Source organism: Anastrepha obliqua, chromosome 4 (genome assembly GCF_027943255.1).
Source record: "Anastrepha obliqua isolate idAnaObli1 chromosome 4, idAnaObli1_1.0, whole genome shotgun sequence".
NCBI lineage: Eukaryota > Metazoa > Arthropoda > Insecta > Diptera > Tephritidae > Anastrepha > Anastrepha obliqua.
In genome coordinates, this window is record NC_072895.1 from 126,747,023 (window position 1) to 126,763,696 (window position 16,674).

The 16,674-nt window shown below is 37.2% G+C and overlaps 1 protein-coding gene across 1 annotated transcript; it reads right to left on the reverse strand.

Annotated features, from left to right (window-relative positions):
• Positions 1 to 5,390: 5,390 nt before the first annotated feature.
• Positions 5,391 to 7,939, reverse strand: LOC129245501 (elongator complex protein 4). Its single transcript, XM_054883695.1, has 5 exons — positions 7,378 to 7,939; positions 7,268 to 7,303; positions 6,277 to 7,199; positions 5,961 to 6,195; positions 5,391 to 5,907 (listed from the first exon to the last, which is right to left on the reverse strand). The coding sequence occupies exons 1-5, from the start codon at positions 7,490 to 7,492 to the stop codon at positions 5,822 to 5,824; spliced, it is 1,395 nt and encodes a 464-aa protein (XP_054739670.1). The 5' UTR covers positions 7,493 to 7,939; the 3' UTR covers positions 5,391 to 5,821.
• Between the last annotated feature and the right edge of the window lie 8,735 nt (positions 7,940 to 16,674).

Genomic DNA, 16,674 nt, shown 5'->3' on the forward strand with positions numbered 1-16,674 from the left:
GTACTCACGACTTTCGACCTGCATAAAATTAACAAAATTAGTATATATTTATTATTTGGTTACTATAAAACCATAAATAATCGCAAACAACTTACACTTTAACAAGTTTTCCCACAATACGCTACACGATCGAAAGCAAAATTGCATTCGACTCTAAATTCGGTAAACAACGAAAATTTCGATAGGGTTGCACCGCTTATAATACCAAATTGACATTCGATTTTCGATCTTCGACAACCAACGAATATCGAAGATCGAATGTAACTCATAATAGGGGCCACTGTCTAAATTTATATTGAGCGTGGATAGAATAAACGTCATCTATGTTATTATCTATGGAATAAACTACAGTCGAATCACACACGTAGATAAAATGAAAAAGTTCGGCACATTTTTCAGCAAAAACTTCAATAGAACAACCTCGTTTTACACCTGAAAAAGTCTCCAATACCTACAATAAGCTTAATCCGGTATTTAGCAGGAAGAAGCTATGCGCATAGCAACTCACTTATACATATATGTGGTAAAGGCACTGTTGATGTGCAAAATGGACTATACGCAAATAGTCCAAAGGCTACTTTAAACATCGTCAAATCTTCATACAACCGAGCCATAAAGAACATTATACATATATGCGTTTGCACCATTCCTATAAACACGCCTTCCAGCACAGGGAGAAAGAGTCCACGAAAACATACTCAGACTAATCCTGTTCCAGGGAAACTCGATAATCGGCAGCTACCCCAGAAAATATTAAGCTTTCTCCGCAGATCGAGCGATTGTTGAGAACATCCTGAAATTCTCATAGAGGATTGCGATTGGCTTTTCGACCAGTAATCATGAGTCGGGGTCGGTTCGATCGTAAATGGTATGATAAAATTATGAAGCGTTAAGATAAGGCACTGTGGGTTATAAACGATTTTAGCAATTCGTTTACGGTAAGAGAATTTCCAATAACATTATGTTCCTCTTCTATGCAGCAGTATGTTGTCTGTTTTTATGTATTGTATCGAATAAGTGAACTAAATTTTTTCGATGAACTTTTTGATTTCGGGTTCTTTCATAATTTTCAGAAATATAGGCCCTTATTATGAGCAACATTCGATCTTCGACTGTAGTCGAAAGTGCTGATCGAACGAATTTTCATTTGGTATTATGGTGCTCATTCGTTGAAGAATAGGACTATTGTGAATTTCGATCGCTAGACGCATTTACAATAGATAATTTTTTCTCAGCTGATACAGCAAATCAAAATAAAAGAAAAATCGGTTATGTTGAAATTCTTTGTTAACAAAATTTTTAAAAGTTAAAAAAAGTATTTTTTATGAAAATGAGTAAAACGGAGCTGCGGTTCGACGATTCATCGGACGATGAAAGATTAGTGGAACTAGCTAAAAGTAGAAAACCGTTGAGGGGTGCATCCAACCCCCTAGAAATGGCTAGTGGAAGTAAGTAAGTGGAGTAAGTTTAGAATTTTCAAAATGTGTTGACGTACTTAATATTACAGAAATTTTCTTACAGATTTTTATAGAACTTTAGATTATCTAAAGAGGCGTTTATGAACCTACTGTCCAGTACAGAAAACCAGTTGCAGCAGTGCACCCGAGCCAAATCCATTCCAAATATGTTAAAGCTAGCCACAGTTCTGCGATTTTGTGCTCAGGAATCGTACCAATTGAGTATTGGTAATGAAGGTATGCTAGGACTTGCTCAACCCACTGTGTACGACGATGCTGAACATATTGAAGTGGAGTCAAATAACGGAGAAGCAGAAAACATAAGAAATGAAATTCTTAGATTATAGAAAAATCTAAAAAGTATTAAATAAAAATCTTTACGCCACAGTTTCTGTTTTATTTTTGTTATACATTTTCTTTATTCAATTATTCGTCATTCGAAAAAAATATGTATTTCAGTTACTCTACGTATTTCAGCCCATACCTGCCAAGGGAAAATAAAAATGTATTTCTATAAACATCACAAAAAAAACCATTATTAACCTTAATCCATTTTGCTGTCGTTCTAACTGGTGGTCCCAAGCAATTCAGCTCCGTTGTAAATTCCTCCCATTTTTTTGCTGATTGAACTTTGGTGCAAATCCCTTTTGCGAATTGTGGATTCTCTTCCATTAATGCAACTAGGCTTTCTAATTGCTGTTTGGTACTCACAACTTTCGACCTGCATAAAATTAACAAAATTAGTATATGGCCCCTATTATGAGTTAGATTCGATCTTCGATATTCGTTGGTTGTCGAAGATCGAATGTCAATTTGGTATTATGAGCGGTGCAGCCCTGTCGAAATTTTCGTTGTTTACCGAATTTAGAGTCCAATGCAATTTTGCTTTCGATTGTGTAGCGTATTGTGGGAAAACTTGTTAAAATGTAAGTTGTTTGCGATTATTTATGGTTTTATAGTAACCAAATAATAAATATATACTAATTTTGTTAATTTTATGCAGGTCGAAAGTCGTGAGTACCAAACAGCAATTAGAAAGGCGAATCCACAATTCGCAAAAGGGATTTGCACCAAAGTTCAATCAGCAAAAAAATGGGAGGAATTTACAACGGAGCTGAATTGCTTGGGACCACCAGTGAGAACGGCAGCAAAATGGATTAAGGTTAATAATGGTTTTTATTTGTCATGTTTATAGAAATACATTTTTATTTTCCCTTGGCAGGTATGGGCTGAAATACGTAGAGTAACTGAAATACATATTTTTTTCGAATGACGAATAATTGAATAAAGAAAATTTAGAACAAAAATAAAACTGAAACTGTGGCGTAAAGGTTTCTATTTAATACTTTTTAGATTTTTCTATAATATTCTAAGAATTTCATTTCTTATGTTTTCTACTTCTCCGTTATTCGACTCCACTTCAATATCTTCAGCATCATCGTTGAGGGTCTCATCGGGTAACTCTTCATCCGGAAGTTGAACATTATAAAACAAGCAAATGTTGTGCAAAGCTGCATACACATTAATAATTTGTGTTGCTTTATTTGGAGAATAGTGAAGAGCTCTTGCCTGCAACAAACATCTAAACCGATTTTTCAGGACTCCAATTGTTCTCTGGTTGCAACTGGTTGTCTGTAGGTTCATAAACGCCTCTTTAGATAATCTAAAGTTCTTTAAAAATCTGTAAGGAAATTTCTGTAATATTGGCCCCTATTATGAGTTACATTCGATCTTCGATATTCGTTGGTTGTCGAAGATCGAAAATCGAATGTCAATTTGGTATTATGAGCGGTGCAACGCTGTCGAAATTTTCGTTGTATACCGAATTTAGAGTCGAATGCAATTTTGCTTTCGATTGTGTAGCGTATTGTGGGAAAACTTGTTAAAATGTAAGTTGTTTGCGATTATTTATGGTTTTATAGTAACCAAATAATAAATATATACTAATTTTGTTAATTTTATGCAGGTCGAAAGTCGTGAGTACCAAACAGCAATTAGAAAGGCTAGTTGCATTAATGGAAGAGAATCCACAATTCGCAAAATGGATTTCCACCAAAGTACAAGCAGCAAAAAAATGGGAGGAATTTACAACGGAGCTGAATTGCTTGGGACCACCAGTTAGAACGGCAGCAAAATGGATTAAGGTTAATAATGGTTTTTTTGGTGGTTTTTTGATGTTTATAGAAATACATTTTTATTTTCCCTTGGCAGGTATGGGCTTAAATACGTAGAGGAACTGAAATACATATTTTTTTCGAATGACGAATAATTGAATAAAGAAAATTTATAACAAAAATAAAACAGAAACTGTGGCGTAAAGGTTTCTATTTAATACTTTTTAGATTTTTCTATAATATTCCAAGAATTTCATTTCTTATGTTTTCTGCTTCTCCGTTATTTGGCTGCACTTCAATATCTTCAGCATCATCGTTGAGGGTCTCATCGGATAACTCTTCATCCGGAAGTTGGACATTATAAAACAAGCAAATGTTGTGCAAAGCTGCACACACATTAATAATTTGTGTTGCTTTTTTTTGGATTATAGTGAAGAGCTCTTGGCTCGGGTGCACTGCTGCAACTGGTTTTCTGTACTGGACAGTAGGTTCATAAACGCCTCTTTAGATAATCCAAAGTTCTTTAAAAAACTGTAAGGAAATTTCTGTAATATCATCGAGCGATGAATCGTCGAACCACAACTCCGTTGTACTCATTTTCACAAAAAATACTTTTTTTTAACTTTTAAAATTGTTGTTAGCAAAGAATTTCAACACAATCGGGTTTTCTTTTATTTTGATTTGCTGTATCAGCTGAGAAGAAATTATCTATTGTAAATGCGTCGAGCGATCGAAATTCACAATAGTCCTATTCTTCAACGAATGAGCACCATAATACCAAATGAAAATTCGTTCGATCAGCACTTTCGACTATAGTCGAAGATCGAATGTTGCTCATAATAAGGGCCATTAAGTACGTCAACACATTTTGAAAATTCTAAACTTACTCAGTGGAAGCCATTTCTAGGGGGTTGGATGCGCCCCTCAACTGTTTTCTACTTCTAGCTAGTTCACTAATCTTTCATAGTCCGATGAATCGTCGAACCAAAACTCCGTTGTACTCATTTTCACAAAAAATACTTTTTTTAACTTTAAAAAATGTTGTTAGCAAAGAATTTCAACACAATCGGGTTTTCTTTTATTTTGATTTGCTGTATCAGCTGGGAAAAATTATCTATTGTAAATGCGTCGAGCGATCGAAATTCACAATAGCCCTATTCTTCAACGAATGAGCACCATAATACCAAATGAAAATTCGTTCGATCAGCACTTTCGACTACAGTCGAAGATCGAATGTTGCTCATAATAAGGGCCTGACATTCGATTTTCGATCTTCGACAACCAACGAATATCGAATCTAACTCATAATAGGGGCCATAATAGTCTTCACAAATTATGCAGCACCCATTGTAGCAGCATAAACATTCCCCTGACGTCTCTTTAGCAACATCTTCACACCGATACCATTCCAGTTAAGAATCTTTTTTATTATACTGACGAGATCCAGGACTATTCAAACCTACTGGACCCAAAAATTTGTAGACAAGTTTCAAACGGTGTTCATCGGCAATCTCTTACCACCTTTTTAAACTCTCGCCCTCCGAATGCCGTTATGAGAGTCCAACCCACAATGCATGGGAAACGAAGAGATCCTGCGTGAGACCCGCGCCATTTTGTTGTAGTAGAATCGCCCCTAAACGGCTACCCCGTCGCCTCTCAAACCCACTCTCTCTTTGGATCCACCCCGTCGAAACAGCATGTTTCTTAGAGCTACCGTTATATGAGATTGGCAAGGTGTTTACACCGTTCCGGGATGGCTTGATGAACCTCTACAATAACAACAAACTCGACCTTGAAATCCCCTACATAAACTATCGTAAAAAATTGTTTTATTTTTTATTAAATTACTTTATACTTAAATCCGTTACAATTTTCATTTTTAACTTATATTTATTCTCTTCCTTTGCATTCACAATTTGAATGATTAAAAGAAGACTTTTGAAAACCATTATTTATAAAGCATGAAAGAAATATTTCAATAATGTTGAATAAAACTTTGTTCAAACTTTAGTCAACTGAAAAAAGGTATTTGTTTTTAATGAGTGGAGTCCACCAACTCTGTCTATTTTGTTCAGGTCAATCTTGTGATCAATTAAAATATTATTTTTGTTGGTGAAATCGAATATAATTATGTTAATTGCGTTGAAAAGGGATATCTTGCAATACGTGGTAATTACACTATATAAATAGCGAACAATCTTTTACAATTGCATCCCAGCAGTATTTTCGTAAGACAATAAATAGTGGCACTCAAAAATTCAATGAGGCAGTTCTTGGTTGAACGCCCGCACCACAACTAAGAGTGGGCTTATTTTCAGGAACGTCTTCTTGTAATTCTGAAAACAGAAATCTTTAATTTGAGTCGAACTTATCGAAAGCTAAAGTGTACCTGGAGGCAAATGGAGCTTTTCAATGACGAACTTCTTTCGACGTAATTTGAACGCCAAATCGGAAGTCTCCGGCATATAAGCTGTAAGAGTATTCACAGCTGTAATTTTGTGCACATGTAAAAGGCCATTGTATTCTTTGAAAGCGTTATGGGTTTCGCGTTCTGATCCTGTAAAAGATTCTAATTCTATGGCGTAGTCCACCAGATTGCGTATTTTCGGCACAAGCGTCCCATCCTGAATGCGAATGTTATGGAACCCAACAGAACAAATAACTTTTCATTTCAATAATAAATATTACTATTTTTTTATACTTACACACTTGCCAATTAAATTCATGGGCATAGTTATGAAACATACAGTCATAGAGTTGCGAACTATTCCTCTTAGAACTGTTAACAATTTTAGAATATTTTTTGAAAAATCTTCATCGAACCAAAGCGGTGAACCCAGTGATGTTATACAAATTCTACAAAGACTGCGATACGTCAATGCACCTGTTGCGAATTTTTCTTCTCCAGCGAATGATTGTATTAATTTCAGGATAGACTGATATTTAGAATTGCTGAAAATTTGAACACTCTCCGGTTGTATAGTATGTGCTGATGTTTGTTGATTATCCAATTCTGAGTTTGTGGACGTTTGTTGATCATGAATTTGAACACTATTTGAAAATTGTTTGCTGGTAGATTCATCGGTAGGGCTGGACAATACACCAGCAGCAATATTAATTTGTTCGTGCTCCAAGTCCATTTCTTTGCAACTAATGCTGCTGGTTATGTTTTGGTCACCGTCATTCTTTGGCGGCGCATTTGACTGATTGCCGAAGGAAATATTTTCCACATTACCCAGTTTATCCTCATCGTATCCTTCATCCGAACTAACATACGGCTTTCCATTCCAAAGCAGTTTGTCAACAAAGTCCACCACATTTTTTTCCATGTGTTCCATCAAATTAAAATGATGGCCTATTTTCTTGGGTATTTGTTCTGAATTTACAGGTGGTAGATCATTGTAACGCCAGGCAATCCGTAGACCATTTTTGAGTGGGTCTCCTTTTTCTTGTTCGGTAGCCTTCTCCATCTCCAGTTCGAATTCATTGAGTGGTTTCGGCAATTTCAGCATTATTTCCTGTGGATCATCGTCTAAGCTACCCAATAAAACCGATTGAGCCGAAAGTACACCTTCGGCGATGAAGTACTTGGCTAAAACCTTTGAAAATGTGACGTATTTATCTTCCTCTGTAGTGGTAAAATGACATCTTGCGATTTACTATTGCTTGCCTCTTAATTACATGAATAACACTTACCAATTAGACATATTGAACCAACGGGCAAACCACCACCTAAATGATAAGAAAAATTAGTACATCATCAGGCCTATTGTTGCCCTTTGATAGCGTTGGTTTTATAAACATACCTAGAATAACATCAAGCGATGGATTGCCACTAGACGTAATTACTTGCCCTGTTTGTGGACTGGTGCGCGTACCCGGTATTGGCTTTTGAACATGTCGTTTTCGAAAGCTAGACATTTTACGCCGAGGATATTCAAATGCTGTTTTTCAAATTTTTAATCACGTGTTCACAACAGCGTCAAGTTTTCGAGGAATCGCATGCACAACTACAGTTAATTACGCAAAGGCACCTCTTGCCTTCCTTTTTTGGTTGCACTAAAGCGCGCCACTGTCACCTTCGTCCGTCCCCGGCGGCGTATCCGACAATGCAGTTTTCTGCTTTCCGGCTGCCCGATGCTGCTCTATTGCTTTTCCTAATCAAAATATCCACTTTTTTGAGTGGCACTGAGTCCAGTCTCAATTTGATTTTTATGCACGACTAATGTTTTCTGAGTTCTCAGACACAAACAAAAATAAAGTTTTTAACATATTTTCCACGTTGGTTCCTATTTCATATTATTCGATTAAACTGCGCTGCTGCTGCTACATTTCACCTTTTCCTCTCGGCGAAGAGATGGCTCCGTCGTCTCTCGTTTGTGTATCGTGAAATCAGCTGCTACGTGAAATCATCACGGCGAATTGGATACAGGAGGTGGCGTCTTCCCAAAACCGTAATTTGTTTTTCAATATAACAAAAAATAATATAATAATATAAGAAAAAAACAAAAAAAAAAAAAGAGAAGAGATTACATATCTGTGAAAATTTAATGACTTGCTTGGTAATGATTCAATTGACAAGGGCGCTTTGACACCTCATTATATTGGGTTGCATTTGCCAAGGATGCAGAAAAAAGGAAAAACGTTTTCGCCTTATCGATAAAGATAGTAAAAAAGTACGCAAAGTAGCTAATTAGGGCTGTAATAAAAATTTAAAGAAAACTTAAGCATATTGGTTAAAACGAAACAACAAACAAATTATCGCTTTCTTTGGAAATGTAATATCTATTTAAAAAATTGTCGATACATATCTAACAACACAAAAAGCATGATATGAAACCTTAGTTTGTAGTGTTTGTTTGTTAGTTTGTAGTTCGTAAGTTAGTTAGCATGCTCGTAATTTCGACGTTGGGCCCCTCACGATACGCAGATCCGTCAAGAGGGGCACCACTCAGGGCGGTGTACTTTCTCCTCTGCTGTGGATTCTGGTAATGAATCAGGTGTTGAAGAATCTAGAGGAAAGGAAGATACACGTGGTGGCCTACGCAAGCAATATTAATAAGAGGGAAATTCCCAGATACCCTCTGCAACATAATGCAAAATGCTTTGAACGATGTAATCCGGTGGGCTGCATCGAGTGGTCTTGGGGTAAATCCCAACAAAACAGAACTAATCAGGTTCACCAGGAAATACAGGATACCTGTTCTAAACCCCTCTACCCTTGAGGGAATCACACTGTCAATTGGGGAAGAGGCGGGCTACCTAGGACTAGTATTAGATAGGAAGCTCTCGTGGAAACAAACGATTAATGATAGAGTAAAAACAGCAGCCACAGCACTCTACACATGCAAAAGAATTGTGGGGGCAAAATCGGGTCTAACCCCAAAAATAGTACACTGGCTATATAGAGCAGGGGTACGGCCTATCATGACATACGGTGTCTTAGTCTGGTGGCCAACACTTGAGAAAAGAACTACAGTAAAACGCCTAGAAAGTATTCAAAGGGGTGCTAGTCTCTGTATAAGCGGGGCACTAAAGACTACGCCCATGGCAGCGATGAATGTCATACATATATTCAGATAGCCAATCGGCCCTGAAAGCTTTAAAATCGCCTAATATTAACTCGTATACAGTAAAATAATGTATCGACGTTCTGACAGAACTATTACAGTACTTTGTAATAAACCTGCTCTGGGTGCCGGGTCATAGAGACATAGAAGGCAACTGCAAAGCAGATGAACTAGCGAGATTGGGTACTACATTAAGAGACTATAGAACACTTTCTATGCGGGTGCATGGCTCTGGATAGAAGAAGGTTCAATATTTTAGGAAAAAATTCCCTGAATAACTTGGCAGAAGTAGCCAATATAAAAATAATATGTCTTGTTACATATGTATATTAAAGCCACAGGTTGGTTCAGTGAGGACAATGTAGAGTGAGGAGAGGGTGTCACAATGGGCCTACAGCAGGCCTAGATGTGTTAACCGACAACCACTATACCTACCTACCCAAGAATGATAGAAAGAAGATTGCGCCCATCAGAGCGTACGTGACGTCACGTTTGCTGAGTTGTGCAGTATTGCCAACCACTTGCTCTTCGCAATAAATTTAGTGCTTTTTTATATCGAAAATGCGAAAATTTTGAAGTTTCACGTTTGTTTCTTTTTTTTTTAATTTAAAGCTACCGAAACTTTAGGTTAAAAAACAAACTATATTATTAAAGCAAAAAAGGTTAAAAAAGGTCACTCTGAGAAGATTTTAGTGATAATGAAAATTAGTTGGTTTTTATAAAATTTGATATTTTGAAAGTGTGAATTTAATTTTTGGCTCCATTTAAGGTTATGCAAAAATATTAAATGCCCCTTTCTCAACTCTTCTTAAGATTGAAAACCTTTTTGCACATTTTAAAAAGCCTTTGAATTTATTGAATGCGAATTAAAACCATAGAGGTGTAATCGTTTCTTCCAGTCATCAACCCTTAGTGAGACATAGGACATTAAGAGTTATATTCATTGTAAAAATAAACAAAAAAATACCAGAAAATACTAAAGAAACCATACTGACATTTTTACAAAAAGAGTACCTTATCTAGTTACATAACTTCAAATATAGCAAAAAAGTCGTCCCTTAACAAAAGAGTCTCGCTTAAAAAAAAACTCATAAATTAATTATACATAAGCATAACACATTTATTTAAGAAAACGCACATTTTAAAGACAATTTGTCACGCATACAAAGTTCGTTAAGTGATTCAATAAAAATTTGTTGGGTTATTTTCTTTGAATGGGCATTTTAGTGCGTTTTTATATCCAAAGCTAGGCAACACTGCAGTAGCGAGAGAGAGATTTGAATGCCGAAAGCAGAAGAACACCAACAACACCTGCAATCGCGGGCAATGCCACCAGATGTTAAAAAAAAGTAAAGCTAAACAAAACTGAGTGAATTATTTAAATAATTATTAAAAAATGTATATTTCACAAAATTATAAACATGACATTTTAATTAGAACAACTAGAAATATGTCATGAAGAAATAACTAAAACTCCGAGACACAAAATAATAAAAATAACAAAAAAAAAATGATAAATCGAGTTACGAAAATGGTAATCTGGCCATACTGGAGCTAAAATCACGTAACTTGTTGTCAAATTCGCTGAGCGCAAAGTAACGGGACCACGATAGGCGCCACCTCATTATTCTTTCCATCATGCTACCTACCTATATAATATGTCGTGTTTGTTTTGTATTGGTAAGGGGTCTGACGCCATACTTGTCAGAATCGCAAAAAATTAAATAACTGTTTTGTTAAGGCCTTACCATTAGTAATCAATTCGCCTTGGTGCAACTCACTATTTCCAATGCTGCCAGTCTCTTTCTTGATATGTGGGAATTTTATTAGACCGCGTTCATACAGGGAAACTTTTGGTGCTTAAACTTTGCGAATTCTCCCTCGATGTACCCGTAGTGTTCACACCTTGCAATTGTTAGTTTTGAATCTACAGTCAACCCCAACATTGAGAACAACAAGAGCACAAAGGATGTTGAGCAAGCATGGGCATCACAAGTAAGGAGTTGAAGTAATAAACGTTTCCACCAAATTTGCTAATATTTATTTAGTTCTTCCAAACAAATGTTTGACTTGGCAGCTCTTTTCAAGTGCTAAGTAGTACTACATAATGGCCGTTTCGCCAAACGTTAGCATGTGGCGAATAGATAAGCAACTGGCATAAGCAAGGCGAATTTATTACAGGTGACAGCAAACACATATAAGTAAAACCCTACATGTATTTGTTGTTGCGTTTGGTGCAAGCATCATGTCAAAATCAGCAAGCAAATGTAAACATACGAATGTAAACATACCAATACATACAAACAAAGCATATCATTTTGACGTAAGCCATACCTACGGCGAAAAATTCAGCTGGGTGAATGCTGTCACCTTATTAAATCCACCTTGGGCATAAGTAAGCAAGTCTTGGCAGCGTTGCATAAAATTACATTTAGGCCTCTTCTTTTCGCCAAGCGTTACCAAGCGCAAGGCGAATTGAGTAAGTGGCGAATAGATGAAGCAACTCAAGAATGATAGCATACATAATTGCGCCTTCCTAATTCGCTGTGTCGTAAGAGCCTATGAATAAACAAGCAAAAGGAATATCTTTTATGATATTAGAAAAGTTGCATTAGACCATGTTCATATAGGCCAACTTTTATTATTTCACTTTGTAACTTGTGGAAGACAGGAAAGTGAGGAAAAGAGATAGCATCGAGTTATTCGAGCAATTTTGTAGTTGCCGTGTGTGAACATGACGGGCAACATGAAAAAAGGATTCGCAGGGTTTAAACAACAATAGTTTCCCTATATGAATGCATTCTTACTAATACTTTTTAAGTCCTTATAAACAAATGTAATATTTGGTAGCTCTTTAACAGTGCTGCCAACACATCTTTATTTATGCATCTTGCTTCATGTAGTCACTATTTGCTTTCACATGCAAATTTTTTGTCAAGCGAGGAGAGCCCGAACAAAGCGAGCAGATAACTGGCAAATCGACGATGCCTAGAGTTTGTTTTTCTCAAAAAAGAAAATGTCCCTTAATTATATTCCGATATTACGGTAATATTGCCATACTCCCTGCCAAAATGTTGCGTATTTCATATGAGAATGGAAGAAGAAAAATGCAACGCTTCTACAGTATGTATTTAATATATTATTGTCACGATTTTCTCCAAATACAACGTCTATTTATAATTCCTTTGAGTTTGATCTCTGGATTGCAAAATAAAAGCCACTAATGGCAGCACAACATGCTTGTTTTATTTGAGTCACTTTATCACTTTAATTTACGTTCACATGCTCAACTTAAGACTGATTACTTTGTGTGGATGCATTTCTGCATATGTACATGTGCTTAACAACTGTCCTAATTAATAAATGTGGCAACTCGTACTTTCTGGCATCTTCTGTCTTGTTACCTAGCATTCATGTTTTTGTTTTAGTATCTCGTTCGTTCGGTTTCGCGAATGTCGAACTAGACGCAAAATTCCCCGATTCAAACAGACCCAATCTCTCCAGGTGAACTATTTCACCTAACCCTTGTCCAGTTTTACATTGCTGTATACGATACACTACATCATTCAACCATTTAATTACCTTGTATGGACCTTCCCAGGAATCTTGTCGTCTTGAAGAAGTCCCTTTGTTTCTTTGTGGATTATAAAGAAGTCAAATCGATTCTTCATCTTATTACTCAATAGTTAGGTATGTTGCCTCACAAGATGTTTTAATTCATCCATGTCACCCCGCAGTTTTTCCCAACGACTACCTTCATCCATTGATCGGAACTTATTTTGAAAGCTAAATCCCTCGAAAGTTTTAAGTCGCTTTCAAGGAGAGTCGTTGCGGGTGATTGGCCGATAGTTTCATGTATAGCTGAGCGATAGGTCTACATGAACACTTGGATGTGTTTTTCCCAATTTTGCTGGTTCCACTACCTTTCGCAAGTTCTACTTCAGAGTGCGGTGAAGTCTTTAGACTATTTCATCTGATTGTGGGCACAAGGAGTTTGCACGTGCTTTCTTAATTCCCATCAAGCAACACATCTCTTTAAATACTGCGGATACGAAGTTTCTTCCTTGGCCTGAATATGTTTATTTTGGCTTCTTTGTTTGGTAGAGCTTTCGATTCTGGCTACTTACCGATGTAGTCCATAATAAAAAGCACATATTTGTTGCCCGACTCACTAGTTGGAAACGAACCCGCCACATCCATGGCTACTTGCTTAAATGGTGAACCCACGATTTCTCTCAATTGACCTTTCGCTGCCATAAACTGCGCGCAATTTCTAATCCATTCGGCAACAAATTCTCTGTAGTTTACCTAGTAAAACCGCTGCTCGATCTTTTCCATTTTAGTGATACCCAGGTACCTCCACTTGGCCCATTGTGGAATTTCTCAAATAAGGTTGTCATTTTATATTTAGGAGCTTATGATAATATTACGGGAATGATTTCCATCCTCGCTTTCCCATACACGATGCAGAACTCCATCAATTATTTTGAGGTTATTCCACTGCAACCTTATGCCTTAGCCATAGGATTTTCTATCGCCATCCAGTTTGGGATGGTCTCTCTACACCGTCTTTCGCTTCCATGATCTTTCCCAGGTCAGCATCATTCAAATGACTTTTTCTCATCGCACGGGCACGGACATCAAGTCAACTATTCCTTCGGATCTCTCGTCTTTGGAACAATGCTTACACTGTATAGAACAAGGTAGCCGAGCCATTTTGTCCTCCCTTACGATGCTCGATCGCGATTTTGTAATGTTGCAGCCCTTCAACCCAGTGAATCCTTGCACTGGAGTAACCACTTCAATGCTTCGTGGTTAGTTCTTAAATGGAATAGTTGTCAATACAGGTGTTTGTAGAAACGTTTTACGCACTCATCTACAACTATCATTTCGCGTCTGGTCACGCAGTAATTCAATTGCGTCTTTTTGAGCACTCTGCTATGGTATGTGGCCACTTTTTTTTGCCCATTGATGATCTATAACAGTACTCCTTATATTCCATATGCGCTATCGTCTGTATATACAAAGATCTTTTTTCCTACGATCGGATACGCTAACATAGGCTTTCGCTTGTTCTTTGGCCACAATCGTAATCCCGCAGTGGCCATGCGCTAGAGGACTTCTTCCCAGTTTTTCAGATGTTCCCTAAAATTGTTACCCATAATGATTACGTCATCCAGATAGACTTAACACGTTTTCCAGTGAAGTTGCTTCAGCACATGCTCTATCATAGAATGAGAAAAAGATTTTGGGAGCATAGCGTGGGCATTGAAAGAAGACGTGATGAACATCTCCTGCAGATTGGGCAGTTTGGGGAACTGCCTTGGTCAAATCTATGGAGATATTTTCGAAATACCCTGTGCCCTGAAAGGAATTGGGTTAGGTGATAGTTTTTTCCCCCATGGCTCCTTTCTAACCACATCAGAATAACATAGACAAAGACTTGTGCTGCTCTTGAAGCCAGGGAAGCTACCAGGCCTACCGGGATTCTACTATCCTCTATGTTTTCTTGACTCAATGGACAAGCTTATGGAACGACTTATAAACACTAGAATACAAACATACACTTGGTAACATTGCGATTTTAAGATTTTTTATTTTTATTTTAAACAAAGAAATACTACGGCGGCCGCCGTAGCCGAATGGGTTGGTGCGTGACTACCATTCGGAATTCACAGAGAGAAGGTAGGTTCGAATCTCGGTGAAACACCAAAAATAAGAAAAACATTTTTCTAATAGCGGTCGCCCCTCGGCAGGTAATGGCAAATGGCTCCTCATAAAAATATCAGCCGTACGCGCCAATTATATATATACATATATATATATATAATTTTGTACTGAAGGTGAAACAGTTACCCTATTTTTTCCACGATTTGACAAGTCTGACGTCAGGCTTCATACCAATAAAATAAGAAACGAACGAAACAAGCAAAAGTGATGTTTTAAGATTTATAAGTGGAAAAATGAGAGCGAAATAAAACACTTGTTTACCCATCAAGCTATCCAAAAGAAGAAGGACGTGTTTATTATCCTAACACTCTAAGTTGGCTGCTGTTTACATATACATATGAAACACGTCTAATGTGTGGTGAAATTAGCAATTAGCAATTAAGTCTCGTTCACATTTACAACATCCCCTCTGAACGAGATACTCTTATAATATAGTATATAGTTACATAGTTCTTCAATATTTTTTTTTTATGTTCAATTACATATTTTAATACAAGGCAAGGTATAAAAATGAAAAATATAGTGCAAACGGTTGCTATTTATAGATGTGTTTGTAAGCAATCAATTAAGTCCAAATTTCTTTGAAAAATATTCTAATTTGATTTTAGGCAAGCCTTTTGTCAAAGCATCTGCGATCATTTCATCGGAAGATACATGAACTAACTTTAATTCTTTATTTTTAATTCTCTGATGCAAATACTTAAGTTTGATGAGTACGTGCTTTGTAGCGTCCGAGTATGAATTGTTGTTGGCCTTATTCTCAGCTCCTTTGTTGTCGCAGTACAGAATGGTTAGTTTCGGAGTTGCTGGAAAAATTTCACGTTGTAGACCCTTAAGCCAAGTGGCTTCTTTGGAGGCAGCAACCATTGCCACGAATTCGGATTCAGTAGTTGACAAAGTAATACGCTTCTGCAGCTTCGAAGCCCATGATACTGCACCACCCTGAAGCAAGAAAACATAGCCGGTTGTGGTTTGAGTTGTGTCTAAATTACCAGCATGATCAGCATCGCAATAGCCTTCGACCTCTGAATGTTCCTTTTGATAAGTTAATCTCCTATCAATGGTTCCTTTTGCATATCGCAACACACGTTTCACGGCTGCCCAATGCGCTTTGCCTGGGTTGGTTCCAAAACGACTCAACATGTTGACAGCGTATGCTATATCCGGCCTCGTCAATTGTGCAGCAAACAGCAAATTACCAACTGCTTGCATATATGGCTTCTGTGACATTTCTTCAATATCAGCTGTTTCCGTTGGACATTGACTTTTCGTCAACTTTTGGTTCGGGTCCAGTGGCGTCGAGATTGGATTACAGTCTAACATATTAAACCGCTTCAATACATCAAGCAAGTAGTGCTTTTGATTTAATGAGATAGTGCTATGGTCGTTATTACGTCTTATTCTAATTCCCAGAATTGAGTTGGCATCACCCAAATCCTTCATTCGAAAATTGTGGCACAAATTAGATTTTAGCTTGTCTTCCATGACGCTGTCGTTGCTTAGTATAAGTACGTCGTCGACATAAATAGCGACAATCAAAGTTATCTTTTCACTTGGAAAGAAGTACACACATTGATTGATTTCACTACGAATCAGACCATAGACCCATAGACTCTACTGGATTGATTTAGTCCATATAAGGACCGCTTTAATTTACAAACGCGCTTCGTTCTGTCGTCACATCCTTCTGGCTGTTTCATGTAAACATCCTCTTCAAGTTTACCATTGAGGAATGCCATTACCGCGTCCATTTGTCGTATTCGCAGGTTAAGCTTTGCAGCCATGGCAATGAGTATGCGAATT